A 17,997-nucleotide genomic window follows, 5' to 3' on the forward strand; every position below is an offset into this window, starting at 1 on the left:
CTTGGTGCTTACTGTGTGTTATAAGGAGGTTCGTTTTAGGTGTTTGCAAGTCAAAGGATGTGATTCTCAAGACATTGGTGCTTTAGAGGAAGGAGCACCTCAAGCAGTTAATGCATTTGCTGATTACATGTGCAAAAGATGATGCAAGTGTAGAAACGAAGCTCGTCAAACAAGAGAGGGGTTTTGCTGAATAGCATGAGAGAGGATTGGAAAATCTTCCATTGCATTTATCAGGAGGAATTTGGCAGCATCTGCCTTTGTGAACATAACTAAATACCTAATTCAGGAGACCCCTCGCTTGTGCATTTCATCTATTTCTAATTCCATTTGTATGGCAATTGACTCCATCTAGAGATCGGCAAACAAAAGCATTATTAGCTTTGCAATATGCTTAAATTCATAGCTGGGAAATTGTTTGCTAAAGGTCTTTTTAGATGCTTTGCTGGGAGATGTTGCTGATGTGCTCCAGAAATGGTTCCAATGAGGTAGTCTTTTGGCTGGAGTCACCATGATACACACATAGGAATTGGGAGAAAGTTGTTGATTTGCTTACCTTGGACAAACTGGCTGATACTCACAAGAAAAGTGGTAAAACTAGATACCTCCTTTAAAATGATAAAGATTAAAGGGGAACCTACAGTAGTTGGGGTTGTGGTTTGCACTTTTGAAAATGCAGAATACTCAAAAAGAAAAAAGGGGTTTATAACATGGAGAGCCGAGACTGTTAAAATAACTCCTGTTACAGTTTGGATAGAAAACTACTTAAACTGTTGTCATTAATGGAGTATTTAAGAACTATTTGCTAATATATTAGAAATATATATTTGCTAATATATATTAGAAATAGTGCAAGGGTTTTTTTTCTGCTTTCTGTAAAATGAAGCATGACATGGAGAAGACTTGGTACTATAGGCAAGAAGGGGTGAGCATATTTGCATGAACATGGGCTATTAGAAAAACTGTAACATCTAGACTACTTAAAACGCAGTGAGTTTGCAGTTAATTTCTTTCATGGCCAGTTTACCAGTATATACGTATAGGTGTACATGCTTATCTGTGAGCATGTGTTGGACTGATACCTGGTTTACATGGAACAAAAATCATGGCAGCAGGGAGAGGCAGAGCAAAATTCCAGGTGCTTAGGAGAATTTAATTTGATTTTTCCAAAAATTTGTAAGTTTTCTTTCATTGTTTGTTTTTGAGTTTTACTAGTTTTCCTTCTTTTCATTTCTTAAGAGTTTCTAAACAGATATTGGAACTAAATATTTGATACTCAAACATTTTGGTGTATACCTTCACACACGAACACAAAAGCTCATTTGCACGGTCACTTTCAGTACTAAATATAGAGATTTTTGTTTAGACACATTGACTTGCTGGCTTTTGATGTGAGATGCAGCTTTGAGATGCTGGTTTATCTTTGTTGATTAGCAATGGTTTACTGTAAGACAAACTTTGTGCTACGCTCAGGGCTCACGTGTGACTCTACTGCTTTAGGCAACACATCTCTGGAGAGTATTATCTTTCCTGTAATACTTCAGTAGAATTTGGGTTGAAATGGAAGTTTCCCTGACTCTATTTTTAAAATGAAATGTCTTGCATGTGGCCATGGTGCCACCACCAGTGTTGACACTTCTAAGTCTTTCCCTTAAGGAGGCCAGTAAAGTTGAGCATGGAGAGGGGCATTTCTCCTTCTTTCCACCTTTCTTATCTGAGCATCCTTTGCCTCCGAGCCCTTTCCCAAAGCAGAAATGTTTTGCTCCAACTCTGAAGAGAGGTGTGTTGCCTTAGGGGCCAGAAGTCTGAGGAGCTTGGGCCGCACAGGGCCAGACACAGGATTGGTGTTATGGCTATGGAGGTAACAGCCATTCTTAATATTTGGTTCTGTATAAAACAGTGATTTTGCTGTATCACCATTGGGAGCATTTCCTTGCGTTTTGAAGGGGGGGGTTATATATTAAATATTTTCATGTCAGTATTTAAAGAACTGAAAAGTAATTTTTCACAGATTGGTGCAGAATTTAACATTCATTGCACTCTGCCTACATGCATGGGTTTGGAAGTTATGCAACCTCTTTTTATAGAGTTGTGTGTTCTAATGATCCAGGCTTGTGCAGTTATTGCTTAGAAGTATAAGTGTATTAGGAGCTATCTATCTGTGATACAAAGCATAGGTTATGACAAGCTACGGCCTACCTCTAAATATATAAATATTCATTTGCATTAAGTTCCATGTAGGAATGGCTTCCATCGTTGTAGAAAAGAGTCAGTAGCTGTGACGTAGAGGCATGCACAGTCTGGTTGTGGAAAGGATTTGCGTGGAGATGTTGCACGTTTAGTTCAGACAGAAGAAGGCTGAAAACTAAGTGTCCAACAGAGAAGCAGTTGCTGTTGGTTATCTGCAAACTGCAGTTGTGGGGGAGAGGGTGGGCTGCAGCAGGGCATGTTGTCACCTTGGCTGCGAGGGAGTGCCCCTGCTGACATGCTGCCGGTCGTTGTTCCCAATGGCAGAGGTATTAGATCATCACAGAGCAATTGCTCAGGCATTTTTTTTTAAGATGGGCAAAACATATTTTTCCTGATCTCATTGTTGGAGGCCACTGGACCTGTTTTTCAGAAACATTACATACAGAAAGATCAACCTGAGGCAGGCACTTGGCATGAAAAAAAATTGCCTGAATGCTAATAATTTTAAAATTTTAAAACATTTTAATAAGCAAGTGAAAACAATATTGTAGCAATGGGAATTCAGCTGCAGTGATTGCTACCAGATCCACCAAGAATAATGGACTTGCATACCGACCCAGACTTACGACAAATATTGTGATTGTAGGTAACTAAATGACCATGGAATCTGGAGCAGAGAACCAGCAGAGTGGAGATGCAGCCGTTACAGAGGCAGAAACCCAACAGATGACAGTACAGGCACAACCACAGATTGCAACGTTAGCCCAGGTATAAAATCATATGGTGTAATAGTTTTACCTATTGGGTAACTTTTTTAAGAGGGATAATGTCTGCTCATGGGCCTGAGAGAAAGTTCCACTACTACGATTCTGAAACAGGTGTGATATATAGTACTTTAATATTTGTCTTCACATTTTTAAAGCAGTAGAGACTTTTAACTTCCCATCACACTGGGCTACATTAGTTCTGGAGAACTGTATGTGTGTAAACTGTGTAATGTTAACAGAATAATGAATTAAAATATTTCTGGCATTCTTTACCACAACCATACCACTAGAAGGCATTTTTTTTTTCAAAACCTGTAATTTACTGTCTTTTATATTGACTAGATTATTTTGATGCTGTGGGTTTTGTTAGAAACTTGTCAATAGCAGTCAGTTTAATTCTGAAGAAAACAAACTCAAAATGTAGATAAATAATGCAGTAAATACAACATCTGAGGTGGGATTAATAATATAAACATTATTATCAAGTGAAACAACCTGGCATTTGACAGCTCGTGTTATCCTTTGTCTGCAGAATTTCACAGAATTATTGGCTGTTCAAAGAGACAATAGTAGATGATTTATTATCCCCAAATTATTTTGGAGAGACAAGAAATGCAATCCCAACCACATCTCTAATTTTGGAACCCAGTGTCATTCTTGGATACACTGATGGTTGGCAGAAGCAACTCCTTTGTGTAAACGAGTACAGAATCTGTTTGGCTTCCTTCCGTAACCATTTCATTTTAAAACTATTTTCAGTCTGCAAAGAATGAACGGGTTTTTAAATCTCATAGTTTGGGGAATCGAGTGTCTTTTAAGTGGCACAAGTGTTAAATCACTCATAATTTTATAAATGATTGATGTCTTCTTAAAATCATTACACCTTTTGGTAAACCAGAGGTAGTACCTTTCCATTCAAGTGATAGTATAGGGATTGGAGCTGTTAAAATGCTGAGGATGGTTTTGTGCAGTGAAGCTGTAGTGTTGATTTACAGGACACCAGCTGCCCTGTACCAGCTTGCCTCTTTGGGCAGTTTTCTCACTATCTAACTTAGGCACAGGATGTAGGCGGTGTGAATAACACTTCAGTGTGAACTGACTGGAAGTCATTTATTTCTCTAGCAAAACCAGTAAACTGCTTCTCACTTGTTGTGCCTTAAGCTTTAGTCCGGAGAAGCAAGAATGTTTCAAATCCGTGTGCCACCGTGCTAACCTCTAGGTAGCTGAATTTACAGGTATGTTGTGGGTTGAATGGATTTTACTTGGGCAAAATTACCCCAGTACATGAATGAGATTTTTTTTCTGAGTAAGAAAAAGCTGTTCAGCTACAGTTAAAATTCACATGAACCACAAGGAAATATGTTACGTTTTCCCTAATTTCCTCTGTTGTCATTCACTGTACTCTTTGCACCTTGGCTTTTCCCTAGGCTTTATTTTCCTTGTGGGGGTGATACGGCAGTCTGAACATAATTCCTTGTCTTGTTCGCGTCAGTGTTACATTATCACAATATTTTTAATATGTGAAGTGGCAGCGTTTGGCATTAGGAAATGCCCCCAGAGGCTTCGGCAAGTCTAAATAACTAATTATGTGAATTTAATTCTTTCATTATCTATTGTAAGGTCTCCCCTCTTGTAAGCTTAGTTTTATTGCTGCATTTTTAGTGAGTTAAGGGTGGTTTCCAGAGTCAAAAGGAAACTCGTTCCAGTCCCACAGGGTATGAGTCAGAGACAACTGCGGAAGTTGCACTGTGCTGTTGGCTTAATCCAACCACAGAGTGGCCTCCAGTTGATCAGCCTTGCCGTCATTGCCAAGGACTGTTTAGTCAGACATGCATTATTAAAAAAGGTTGCTTGGTAAAGGAATATAATTTGCCAGAGAAAAGTCTGCTTATGTTAATCTCAGCCCTGGTTTGTCTCAGATGCAAGTTAAGTACCTCCATGTAATGCTGCAGCCACTGCCCTGAAAAAGGAAGGTAAAGGCAAACACAAATTTGTGGATTAGGGAGAGACAGCTGTGGTGGAGAGAGAGCTACATGTAATTCCCCTTAGTTTTGTTGTTAAGCAAGACTTCCTTGTAAGTGGTGGATGTTTATGGAAATTCAGAGATCAGCTGCTGCAGCTTTTTGAAAACCACGTGTTCATGGGGACAGCAGTGGGTTTACTTCTGCATCCGGTTCATAGCAGCTCTTCGAGATTAGGTAGGACAGCAGTGCAGCCCCTGCTCACATTGCAGCTACGCGGATTGAATTTCTTGAAAATGCTGTTGAACAGTGGAGAACTGTTAAATTTTCCAAATGTGAGTGCCTAGGAGAAGGCTGGCTAGTCAGGGCCTCACAACCTGGCTGTGGCCTTCAAGAGCTCACACTTGCCTGCAGCCCTTCCCTGAGGGCTACAGTGGTGCAAGAGAGGTGCAACGCAAGGGCTACATGCGCTGGTACGGCAGCCCTCGCGCCCTCCTGCCTGTCAGGAGCCCCCCAGGTGTGAACATGTGCATCCTTGTCACTGGGCAGTTGCTGATTACTGGATGCACATCGGGGCATCTGCCCAGTAACCTTGCAGCATGGCCCTTCAGCTACCCATCATTGTTCTTGTGACCTGCCAGAGCGACACGTCCCCACATGATGTGAACAGCTTTGTGTGGGCATCGCTGTCCTCAGAGACGGAGCCCCTGCACAAGGCATGCCTGGCTGTGCACACATCACTAGGGTACCACGCTGAAGTCATTAGTGTATCCTGTTGGCATAGCTGCTGTGCCTCCAGGTCAGTGCTGGAGAAACAAAGTTGTGTGTAGGAACTAAGGGTTTAAAATATGGGCAATTTTTCCTCATGGAGACAACTCCAACAGTAGGGTTTGTGTTGACCCGTAACACTGAATCACTATAATGGCCTACAAACCATTTGTTTCTGCTGCAAACCCATGGGTTTTCTGTCTGAACACGTGGTCAGTTTCCTTCGTTTAAATGGACTTTGCCAGTTTCTTAGCATGGTATAGTCTGTAGAAAGTCTGAAAGGTATGACTCCCTTGAAAATTTAACTTCTTACATCTGGCAATAACTTCGCATTTTCTTGAGTGAGAACAAAAATAGCTCCACTCCCATATGTTTCTGGCTTTGACTCAGCAGTGTCTGTGGGAGTACACTCAAGTCCTAGCCATATCTAACTGAAGGAAGAGAAAGGTAATTGGTTTTATTAGGTTACATCAAAACAGAGGCAGCTGTGTTCTTCTCATTCTTGTCAGTGGTTTTACAAGCAATGTTTTGAGCCTGCAGAAATTCTGCATTAGATTAATTTGTAAAGTAGGTCAGATGTTGGGCTTAGGCAGTTCATGGGGGTTTTATATTACGCTGAAACATTTGGGTCATCTAACTGGGGTCTAGAAAAGACATAATGCTTCACCAAAAAATGTTCCTGATAGTGAGATAAGAAGATTTTGCAATAACCTAATTTATGCTTCCTTTCTCTTTGCAGGTATCTATGCCAGCAGCCCACGCCACGTCTTCTGCGCCCACGGTGACGTTAGTTCAGCTGCCCAATGGGCAGACAGTTCAAGTGCATGGAGTCATTCAGGCAGCCCAGCCATCAGTTATTCAGTCTCCACAGGTCCAGACAGTTCAGGTACTGACTGAAGAAATTCCTTCTATGTGAATTGGGCCTCTTGCGTAGTCCCGCCAGTTCACTCATTTCTAACATGTTTGTGTCCTGAATTGTGGTTTTGCTTGTATAAACTTATTAAGAGTTTGGGAGGCAAGATCTGTACCATATTTATTAGTCTGTGACTGTTTTTCTGTTCTGGTTTAACCACTTTTCACTTTCAAACATTGCTGAGTTTCATTTCCCTCTAGAATTTGGTTGGTGAGTTTAAAAGCTTCGTGGTTTTTCTTACAGCATTTCTCTACTTTTTTTCTCTGCTGTATTTCCATGCATCTTTAAAAGTTCGTGCCACTCTGAAGCGAACAAAAGGGATTTTTTATAATGTAATCTTTAATCATTAACGAGACTGATATTCTGGGATTAGAGTTGTAGCTGCTTAGAAAATATTTACATTGGTGTACAAACCAGATGTCTGTATCTTAATGGCCCTTAAAATAAACCTCGGTCCTCTCATAAAAGTGGTTTTAAATTTGCCCGTTTAATATTGTTTGCTTTGTAAAGCCTTTGCATTTTCTCTTTTGTAAAGCGAGACAGATGATGCAATATGATGCCTGAAGACATGGGAGACAACTAGTCTGAAATCTTTAAAACCTGTAACTTCAGGGTTTTTTGAACCACTTTTAAGCTCAGTGTTGCTGAACGCAAAAAGAGAAATTGCTTGGTGTGCAGCAGCTACTCAGGACAAGGACTGTACATCATTCTTTTGCTATTAGTACACTGAGCTCAAAAAACAGTTTGATTTTAAGAAGTGGACATTGTGACCATTTGATACAGATATTTAGCTGGCTATTATTTAAAAAGATAATAAGGCATGCATAATTTAAATCTAGACCATTCTGATAATAATCTTTGTTTACTCTGTGTCAGCTGTAGTGCTGAGTTTCTGGCAGGCTCTATCCTCCTCAGTCGTTGGAGTCAAAAGTTTAGAGTTTTAATCTATCCGAGGTGAGCAGTTTTCAGATCAGTGCGCAGGTTACTAGCCCGGGGTGGAAGATAAAGAGTCTGACAATGAAACCATGCTTGGAATTTACTTGGCTCAGTGCAAAGAGAGAACGAGTTTGGAATGCTACGACATTCTAAGCCGGGTAGTTCACAGTCAGCCTTGAACCTGTTCAGGCCCTCTATCTGATAACCATGAGATCTGGGCGCCAGCAAGCTTTTTGAGCATTTAGTAACCTCCCAATCAGTGCATAAAACCTCAGGCTGTGAGCTATGTTTCTCACAGAGGCATTTCTTTGTTTGCTAACCATCGAGAGCTTTTGTGTATTGGTTACGTGCAAGTGGCCTTTCAGAAAACAGTCTCTGTTTTTATGTATTAGAGATGTTTTTATGGTTTTTTGCACATTTCAAAATGAAAATTATCAAAATGTGATTGATACAAACATTTTAGCTCTCCTACATAAATCCTTGTCCTTTTTAGCACAGATGTTCAGAATTGCAGTGCAGCATTATTTTTTAGCGCCATTTGGAGTTACTGCTTATATTTTCTTATTGAAGTATTTAAATTATAAAGGACATTATGAAGGGTAGATATGGTAAAGGACTTTATGAAGGGTAGATATGGTAAAGGACATTATAAGGGATAGATAACTGACTGTGGTCATTCTTCAGTGGATCTGTTGCTGAACAGCCTGCCCTTTCTGTTCATTGCCTAGGTTGAAGCACTGTAGAATACTTGCATTGCAGTGTTTTTCACATGATGTCAGTCAGCATTTCCTTAAAATGAAGACATTGGAAAGGTCTTGTTAAATTTGATTGCTGTTCTTTTTTACAGATCTCCACTATAGCAGAAAGTGAAGATTCACAAGAATCAGTAGACAGCGTCACAGACTCACAGAAACGAAGAGAAATCCTCTCCAGACGACCCTCCTACAGGTATGGAGGTTAAAAGCAGAAGTATTTTGCTTGACAGATGCGTTCTTCACATGGGGAGACAAACAGCGTGATTGTAGAGTTCTTTCTAGGTTTGCCTTTTAACAGAAATATCTCTTCTGCAAAGTCTTTCCATGGAATAGGATGTAAAGAGATAAGCAAATAGGAGGAGGAGGAGGAGGAGGAAGAAGCCTCAGCTGTTAGACTTAGTTAAAACAGAAATGAGCTGAGAATAAGCTAATTGCAAATCTTTGAAACATTAAGGTATCATTGTGCTGGGTGCCTTAGAGATAGCTTTAATGGATATTCAATACATGAAATTATATACATAATTATAATACACTGAAACTTGGCAAGAAAGTGGCTGCTGTATAATCTGTAGTCTGCAAAAAATCAACTCTGTTATTTTTCATTATTGTTGAAATGCTAGCAGCAATCAAACTTAATTCCTTCTTCCCATGAGACTTTCAATGAACATGTGGTGTTCTGTAGCTCAGAAAGAGTTTCTGCTTGAGCAAAATTGGTTGTTTTTAAAGTTTAAGAAGTCAGGGTATGAGTTGAATGTAGTGATAGGCATCTGGTATCTTTAGTTGTCATGGCAAATACTTCTGCAGTAAGACCAGCTGAAGTGCTCCTTGACATAGTTTTAGTCATCCATTACTTTATTAATTAAGCCCTTGCACAGCTTTTTCTGGCTGTACTCAGTCTCACTTAAAACATTCTAAATAGCATTAAGGAGGATGTCTGGAGTTCAGCAGGTTTTAAGTGACCTGTGGATTCCTGCTGCTTCAGAAAATTCAGATGCTCCTTTTTTCTTTATGAGCATCACCTTAGAAATATAAGCTAGAGTCTAGGCCTGAATGCATCTCACCCATAGTTTTTTTTAGCACTCACAGATGATTTCCTACCTTCTCCAGCAGCCTTTAAGGCTGTTCTGCTGAAGATAGTGAAATCATTGCTAAAGTTCCCTAGCCATAATAGATGCAGGAAGATATTTTTACTTGTGAGGAGCAGTGCTGCTAGCATCAAGGCTGCTGCAGACTTCCTTGCAGTCTGCGTCTGCGTGAGACGCTTGCTTTTACTATATATGGAAGAAAGGCTGTATATATATATCGTGAGACAACAGAGCGAAGTAAACATGCAGCAGAAGTGAGAAGAGGGGATTTGTCATGCTAACTTCTCATTGAGATGGACTGCTTTGCACACTAATGCCACACCACAGCCTCTGTCCTCAAACCAGATCCTGGTGACTCAATGAAACTTTGTAGCTGTAAAACTTGTATACACAGCTCAGCATCTGGGCCAGCATAGGGGACATGTCACAAAGGTCCAGCAGTGTTTAGTGAGTTCCTGGTTGGCATTATTCAAGCTGCTGCAACTCCGCAGAGAAAGATGGGTGCAGATAGGTTCGCAGAATTGAAGTGCTATACCTCTTCCTCAGTAGCACTGCTTTGATCATGTTACTGAAGTACATCTTGCGTTCCCCGTGTCAATTTGTGGGTCCTCTATTCGTAAAGCTGCCACCTTACCTTCTATCTTAAATCCATCTTTATGACAGCAGAGATAGGTTTTAACCACCAGATCATATACAAGCTTAGACAGTGGTGAGTTTTAATTTCTTCTTTTCTATTTTGAGCCTCTTGGGTTTTGTTCCTCATCCTTCCCACTCTCTCCATATTTTTTGATCTGTTTTGTCCACTAGTTTTTCTGGTCTTAGCACCTAGATTGAGACTCTCTGGACAGGGAGATTTTTATTTTTCCAAGTGGTGCTTGGCACGGTGGAGTGCTTGTGCAATGCTGGAGTTCCTGCCTGCACACGGAGTCAAAACAGCAACGGCATAGCTCTGTTTGTTAAGCTGCTTAGCAGAGTGTCTGCTCTCCCATACAGCTCCATCCAGATGTTCTGGCTCCCCTAGAGCCTTACTTAAGGAATGAGTGTTGTCTCAGAGCTGGGGGCCTACAGCTGTGTTTGCTTCCTCACAGTTGGAGTTCTAGTGCCAGTCCACAGGAAAACATTTGAGGAAGATGACAAAGAACATTGCCCTTTACCTTAGTAGTGTTTTGTAGTGACATAATGGAATATGCCAGCAGTGAAAAGGGCTTGACAGTCCTCCAAGGGATAGTGTTTGGTCTAAATCATGCAGAGTGCAGGAAGGGCTGTCATCAGTCTTACAGTCTTGTTCAGTACGACCTGTAGCAGTGAGGTTGTGGCAGTTTGGGCTTTGGATAGTTAACCCGTGGAAGTCATTGAACAAACTGCTCTTTCCTTTCCCTGTGCTAATCTCACAGCTTTCTTCTCAGGCAGGGCGCCTGTAAACAGCTGCATGACTTCAGTCAGTCAGCATTGTCTCCCGGGCAGGTGTTAGTGTACAAACCGATTGCTCTTCACAAGCATTTCTGCTAACTTCCTTCATACTCAAGTCTCTGGCTGAGGCCTTTATGGTCTCTGAAACGGAGCAGTTCCCCTCATGTAGGCGAGGAGATGGGATTTTACGTACTTTTTCCCTTCTTCAAATATTTATGTGGCTAAAAGCAGGAAATGAGTGAAAATAGATAAAAGAGAGACAGGTTTTTAAGAAAAAGGGAAGGTTCTGATAGCTGTTTCTTGGTTTTTGTAGAACGTGTTAGGAAGCACGTGTATCTTGTGTTTATAAGCACAGCTGTTGTGCTCACCACCTTGCCCATCTGTGCATGGCATTTTGAACAATCCTCTCCAATAAGAGTTTGAAGATAGTGCGGGTTTTTCATTCTGCACCAGTATTTTTCCCTGCTGGCTTACTGCACTTTTCAGTTTTCTCCAGCGTTATGTATCAAATAGACTATTTTTTTTTTTCACTTTTTATTAAAATCTCTACAACACACTGTCTTTGCCAGAAAAATTTTGAATGACTTGTCCTCAGACGCCCCAGGAGTGCCAAGGATCGAAGAAGAAAAGTCTGAAGAGGAAACAGCAGCACCTGCCATCGCCACTGTCACGGTGCCAACTCCCATTTACCAAACCAGCAGTGGGCAGTACAGTATGTAGTCTGAATTTCTCAGTGGTGCTAGCAAATGGGCATGAGAAGATGAGGAACTATTATTTCTCTAACTGTTTGGACTAGGGCAAAGCAGGGGGTGAAACTAAGATTTCTTTAGTTTAATTGTTTGATAACTATGCCTTTTAAACACATTCCTATTGTAAATATTTGAAATGTTCAATTAACATTTTGGGACTGCTTACTAGTTGGTGTAGTTAATACATCCTGAGGCAACATATGAATTAACTGTAATGCTATTAAAAACTTTTAATTTCAGGAACGAGATAAAGTAATATGGAAGTTTCTTTTTTTTCTGGCATATTATTAATCCTGGTTCACAAAATTGTAACCTCATTAATAGAAAAAAAACATGGCAATCTGCAATTACATCTTTTAAAAGTCCTGAAAAAAATAAAAACTTGACAACCTTATTTAAAATATGTAATAAATACACATTTCTGTGTTTTCTTTATTCATTAGATTTTACAGACGTAATGCTTTGATTTAAAGGATTGAGGATATAGCAGTAAAGCTATAAATTGACGAGCTTTCTTACACAAACACACACAGTATTAAATATACCAAGGGGAAAAAGAACTACTTGTTTACGTCTTTCTTTTCAAATCTCTTTAAAAACAACTGCTTGTGCAGATACTTGATATTTTGGTTTAAAGGAACAGAGTTATATTCTGTGGAGTCAAGAATGGGGGGTGATGTCTCAGTACACCTGCACGACAGGGTTGAGGGAAAGAAAGGGAAAAACAAACACAACAAAGTAAGACTGCCTGAGGGAAAAAAAGTGTGGAACTATAACTTTATTAATGAAAACACTGCTAGGAAAGTGCTGAGAAAGTTGCAGGAAAGGGAGAATACAATCCAAAGGGAAAAAAAAAAGCCAAAGCAAAAAGAAAGTGAAACACAAGTTGGATAGCAGTAGCAGCAGAGGAGGGTCGAGGACACAAAGCATGGAAGAGGAGAGGAGGTTCAGATGAAAAGGAAAATGAGAGGACTGAGAAAAAGACCTAAACCAACCAAGAAGAAAAATTGTGACTAACAAATTAAAGTGTTCCCCAAGGGAGGATTGTGGCTCCTCTGTGTGATGCTGTTTTTGTTAGAGAAATTAATTTGTGTCTTTAGCTGTGTTTCTTGGTGCCCCCAAAAATAAGAGTCTCATGAGAAATTGAAAACTTACTTTCAAAGCCTGATTCCTTCCATGTATATATTGAGGGTGCATAAGGGCTCAAGAGATTTAACTCAGACCAGTATTCTTCCATATCTAGGTTTAATAATGTAAGTTAATGAGTAGATTAATATCTTAAATGTTGTATTGATTTGTTTTCTTCAGTTGCTATTACTCAAGGAGGAGCAATACAGTTATCTAACAATGGCACAGATGGGGTACAAGGCCTCCAGACGCTGACTATGACCAACGCAGCTGCAACCCAACCTGGCACCACCATTTTACAATATGCACAGACCACAGATGGACAACAGATACTTGTACCCAGCAACCAAGTCGTTGTACAAGGTGAGAAACTTTACAGCCAGTATTCTGTATAATATTTTCTCCATCCAGATGTAAGTTTCCAACCTAACTCCTTCAAATGTGTCAGGAAACAGAATTTACAGCTTTGACACAGTAAGTCCCCAAAATGATTGAAGAAAATTCTGGACAAAGCTAGTTGTCACATCCTGGAGCCTTTTCCTTCAGACTGATAAAATTGTGGATATTTTGGGTATGCTTCTTAAAACAATAGGTTTATTTTTTGTTTTCCATACTGCGTTTCCTGCATTTTGTCCAGTCTTTGTTTTTTTTTAATGTGTTCTGCAAAAATTCCTATCACTTCAGAGTTCTGAGTTCTCCCAGGTAGTCATCTGCAACAATAGTAAATATAAAGCGAAGTGTTAAGAAATGAGGTTGGTTGATAGTTTCTTTCTATAAGGACACTTTAATTTATTAGTGTATTTTTCACCTTTTAAGTTACAAGTCATAGATTCTTCCTGCTCTGGCGTTTGTAAGTAGTCACCAAGTACTTAATTGTTGAGTCTTAGAATCATAGAATAATTGAAGAAAGTGCCTTAATAGCTCATTTGTTCTAGCCCTTCACTTAAAACAAGCAGAGCTACTTGAGCTTTAAGTTGGTGGGTTGTATTGTATTAAGACAATGTTTTGGTTTCTTTAAAATAACAGAAGAATGTAGCCCTGCTTTTATGAGTGTAAAGCAGGTGATTTGGTAATTATCCAGTGAAAAGGTCTCCAGGCATCAGTGAAAATACATAGCCAAGAAAAATACTGGTGGTGTGCCGATCTTCTGGTTGTTGTGTTCTTAAGGACATGTGAGTTCTCTAGGTGGTATATTTGTTTACGAGCTCAGACAAATATAACACACTTCTGGATTACAATAAGTAAACAAAAGAAACCAAAGTCCTTCTTCATTCTAGAGAAGTAGTGAAGTTGGCCGCCTATCTTGCACTGTCTGTCTTGGAATAAATTTCTACACCCTTTTTTCTGTGCCAAATACTTTACACATGCAGTCTCTCCTTTTGCAGCTAGACTTTTGGAGCATAGCTGGAGGTGCTGTTTGCCATTCTTCATCTTCTTAAAACTGCTAAAACTGCCCAACAACCAGAGAAGTAGAAAGAAATATACTAAGTGAGGAAGAAGGACAGCAATACAGCAAGGCGAATCAAGTTAACAAGCACAGGTGAAGACTTCTTCAGCAGGAATCACAGAATCATAGGATAGTTTGGATTGGAAGGGACCTTAAAGATCATCTAGTTCCAACCCCCCTGCCATGGGCAGGAACACCTCCCACCAGACCAGGCTGCCCAAGGCCCCATACAACCTGGCCTTGAACACCTCCAGGGATGGGGCAGCCACAGCTTCCCTGGGCAACCTGGGCCAGTGCCTCACCGCTCTCATGAAGAAGTTCTTGTTATGTCTAGCCTATATCTGTCCCTCTCCAGTTTATACTGATTGACCCTCATCCTATCACTACAAAGCTTTATAAAAATTCCCTCCCCAGCTTTCTTGTAGCCCCTTCTCAGGTACTTCGCTCTAAGGTCTCCTTGGAGCCTTCTCGTCTCCAGGCTGAACAAGCCCAACTCTCTTAGCCTGTCCTCATATGGGAGGTGCTCCAGCCCTCTGATCATCTTTGTAGCCTCCTCTGGACCCGTTCTAACAGCTCCATGTCCTTCTTATGTTGAGGATTCCAGAATGCCTCAAACCTTGCATATATTAACAAACTAAGACTGAGATGGCAGTGATGACCCAGATGATGGTTGTCCCTGCTGTACCGTTAGAGAGATGATGAGGTGCTCTTCACACCATGTTTTAACAGCGTTGTCACCAAACTGACATGAAGTTCCTTTATGTCTTTCAGCTGCCTCAGGAGATGTGCAGACCTACCAGATTCGCACCGCCCCTACCAGCACCATTGCACCAGGCGTAGTCATGGCATCTTCTCCAGCACTTCCAACCCAGCCAGCAGAAGAGGCCGCACGGAAGAGAGAAGTGCGTCTAATGAAGAACAGGCACGTACATTTAGATCACTTTTTTTCCCAGTTGCTTCTGCATAGAACTAGAATGTTAAGCACTAGGAATCCTGATCTTTCATAGTAATTTCATTAAATGCTTTGTGAAGAATTTGGCTTGATTTAAAGATGCAAGGCAAAGAAGCACATCTGCAATGCCATGAATTGTGACTATGAAACCATAATTAATGGCATCAGACTCATTTCCTGAGGTGTGTGAATTAATTTGTTGCCATAAGGAGACAAGTCTTTGGTGAGAGACTTGTATGACTTCAAATATGTTCTTAGAAATGCAGAGTTGAGTTGATTTTTTAACATATTTGTGTAGCTTCCTTTCCTGGATTCTTCACCTTAAACTTCTGCATGCATTCTCCTTGCTGCTGGCCCACTGGCACTCTTCACGAGTGCTTTCTTGATTGTTCCTGCTTGTTCTCTTTAGCTGCTTGCCTTGTGGATTTTACCCTCCTGAGACAGAAAGTCTCAAGGGAAGCCTAAGTGAGCAGCTACTCCTTTTGAGGACTTGTGGAGCCAGTAGTGGAAAAGGAGGGCTGAAAGAAAGAGAGAGGAGACTTGACCCTGGAGGATGTGGTGTGAGGAGGAGCAGCCAAGCCTGCTGAGGTGGGGCTTGGTGGAGGCAGTGAAGGAAGAAGCAGAGAGAAGTTGGGCATGATGCTTCTTAAGCCTGCTGCTGTGGGACAGGGAAAGTGTGGGACTGAGTTGACCTATCACACCAAGCTGGAACTCCATCTGCAGATTCGAGCCTATATGTTGTACTGGGAAAACGGGAGCACTTCCCTCTCTCTGAGGAAGGGAGTCCCCCTAAAAGCGCTGTTTACTTCATCAGTCCGTCTGAAAAAACTGTTGCCTTGCACAGGTGCATTTATCTTGCGTAGCTTAAGCTGTGATCACACTAGAAAGTTACATGAGCAGACCCAATGCTTCTCTGAGGGGCTTTGATGAAGTAAATAGTGCTAAACAGCAGAGTTCACTTTTTGAAAAGGTTTTTTTATAGTGTCATCCATCTCCCCTTTTTATTTATTTTTCTGGTAGCAGTGAATAGTGAAGGTCACCCTTTCAGGCTCTGCATTTGAGGAAAAATTAATTAACATTCTGAATCCCCTTACATAGTCAGGAGTCTTATTCCAGCAAAAGAAAGCTTTTGTATATGGGAAAGCCAAGAAAAACAATGGGGAATTACCCTGACTTGAGTTAAATTGACAGTTTTTGCAACAGTGTCATGTTGCATGTGGTGCTTTTAGCCTGCCTACTTAAGTATTTGCAAATCTAAACTCCATAGCAAAGCAGGGGAAAGGGATAGAGAGAGGCAGATGGTGAGGTGGTACTTACTGGAGGATTATAGCGTAAATATTCATAGGTATTATTGTGCAAATTTGCTTTGTAAATTTTACATTTTAAAAGCTCTCTTGTAACTCAGTATAACTGGAGCTGTTCATAATGAATAACTAATTCACACAGACCTGAGATAGATTAATATATAGCCCAAGCTGGCACAGATATCACAAAAAGAAAGAAATAGTTGTCACCCAAGAAGGCAGGTTTGTCTGTCTCCACTGGGAGGCACTTTCTTATCCAGTAGTACTTAATCTTCTGGTGACACAAGGAACAGCCCAAAATGACTTAAATTCTAAATGCTGCACATGGACCACTGAAGCAAGCACGTGCAATTGTGTTTGTAGGAGTGTCAGATGGATACCTGAGTCCTTTCATGGCTTACAAACTATATTTTTTTTCATCCTGTCTTATTTGTGGAGTTAAGTTTCAAAAATTACTTCTAGAGTCTTCCTACCAGCCAGGCCCTGAACAGGCATTCTTTTTTATCTAGTACTACAACTACTCTTTATCTAGTAAGCAGAAGAATCAAGTTCAGTTTTGTCCACTCATTTCCCAGAGCAGTGACTGTATCACCAGTCTGTGCAGCATTTGCAATGAGCAGACACTCAGACTCTCCTTGTGAAGCTGCTCTGCTTTGCACCTAAAGGTTCAGGGCAAACAAGCATGGACACGCACATATCTCTGCCGTGTGCTGCTTTGACAAGCTGCACTGCAGGAGCAGAGCCTTCTGCCTGGCCTTCCACCCACCTGTGGCATTGAGCCTTGTGCTTACTTTGCACGTTGGTACCATGACTGTGGCTGTGCGAGACAGCCTCGCCCTTGCTGTTACTGCCTTCAGGATGCTCAGCAGCACGTTAACACCTTTCAGGTGTTTTTCCTTCGTGTTCTTAGTATGTTACCTACAGGCAGCTCAGTCTTTACAAGCAAGGCTTCAGTTTGTCTCAAGATCTCCCTCAGCACATTAGCACTGCCATATTCTTGGCGCAGCAGACAAGAATTACATGGTTGCTACTGACTGTTTTTGTGATTTTTTTTTGTTTGAGTCATTTATATTATCATTACAGTGATGCAGATATTATGAATAAAATGAAAGTATTGCTTGAGACTAAATACATAGAATCATTTGGTTGGAAAAGACCTTTGAGATCATCTGAGTCCAACTGTACCTGTCCACTAGTAAACCATATCCCTAAGCACTTCATCTACCCATCTTTTTAAATATCTCCAGGGATGGGGACTCAACCAGCTCCCTGGGAAGCCTGTTCCGGTGCCTGATAACCCTTTCCATGAAGAAATTTTTCCTGATACCTAATCTGAACCTCCCCTGGCACAACTTGAAGCCATTTCTTCTCATCCTATCACTTGTTACTTGGGAGAAGAGACCAACACCCACCTCCCTACAACCTCCTTTCAGACAGTTGTAGACAGTGATAAGACCTCCCCTCAGCCTACGTTTCCCCAGGCTAAACAACTCTCAGCTGCTGCTCGTAAGATTTGTTCTCCGGTCCCTTCACCAGCTTCATTGTCCGTCTCTGGATACACCTCAGCCCCTTGATGTCCTTCTTGTAGTGAGGAGCCCAAAACTGAACACAGGGTTCGAGGTGCGGCCTCACCGA

General features: G+C 41.0%; 1 protein-coding gene across 2 annotated transcripts in view; it reads left to right on the forward strand.

Annotated features, from left to right (window-relative positions):
• Window positions 1-17,997, forward strand: part of CREB1 (cAMP responsive element binding protein 1) — a 45,058-nt gene that overhangs the window by 17,227 nt on the left and 9,834 nt on the right. The window contains exons 2-7 of one of the 2 annotated variants that reach the window (XM_054069444.1): window positions 2,834-2,955; window positions 6,423-6,569; window positions 8,380-8,480; window positions 11,352-11,494; window positions 12,840-13,022; window positions 14,878-15,032. In XM_054069444.1, the coding sequence (XP_053925419.1) occupies window positions 2,842-2,955; window positions 6,423-6,569; window positions 8,380-8,480; window positions 11,352-11,494; window positions 12,840-13,022; window positions 14,878-15,032 (843 nt within the window). In that variant the 5' untranslated portion in view covers window positions 2,834-2,841. The remainder of the gene's footprint in view (window positions 1-2,833; window positions 2,956-6,422; window positions 6,570-8,379; window positions 8,481-11,351; window positions 11,495-12,839; window positions 13,023-14,877; window positions 15,033-17,997) is intronic. The other variant, XM_054069445.1, reaches the window with a different exon arrangement.

Source organism: Cuculus canorus, chromosome 6, assembly GCF_017976375.1.
Source record: "Cuculus canorus isolate bCucCan1 chromosome 6, bCucCan1.pri, whole genome shotgun sequence".
Lineage (NCBI taxonomy): Eukaryota > Metazoa > Chordata > Aves > Cuculiformes > Cuculidae > Cuculus > Cuculus canorus.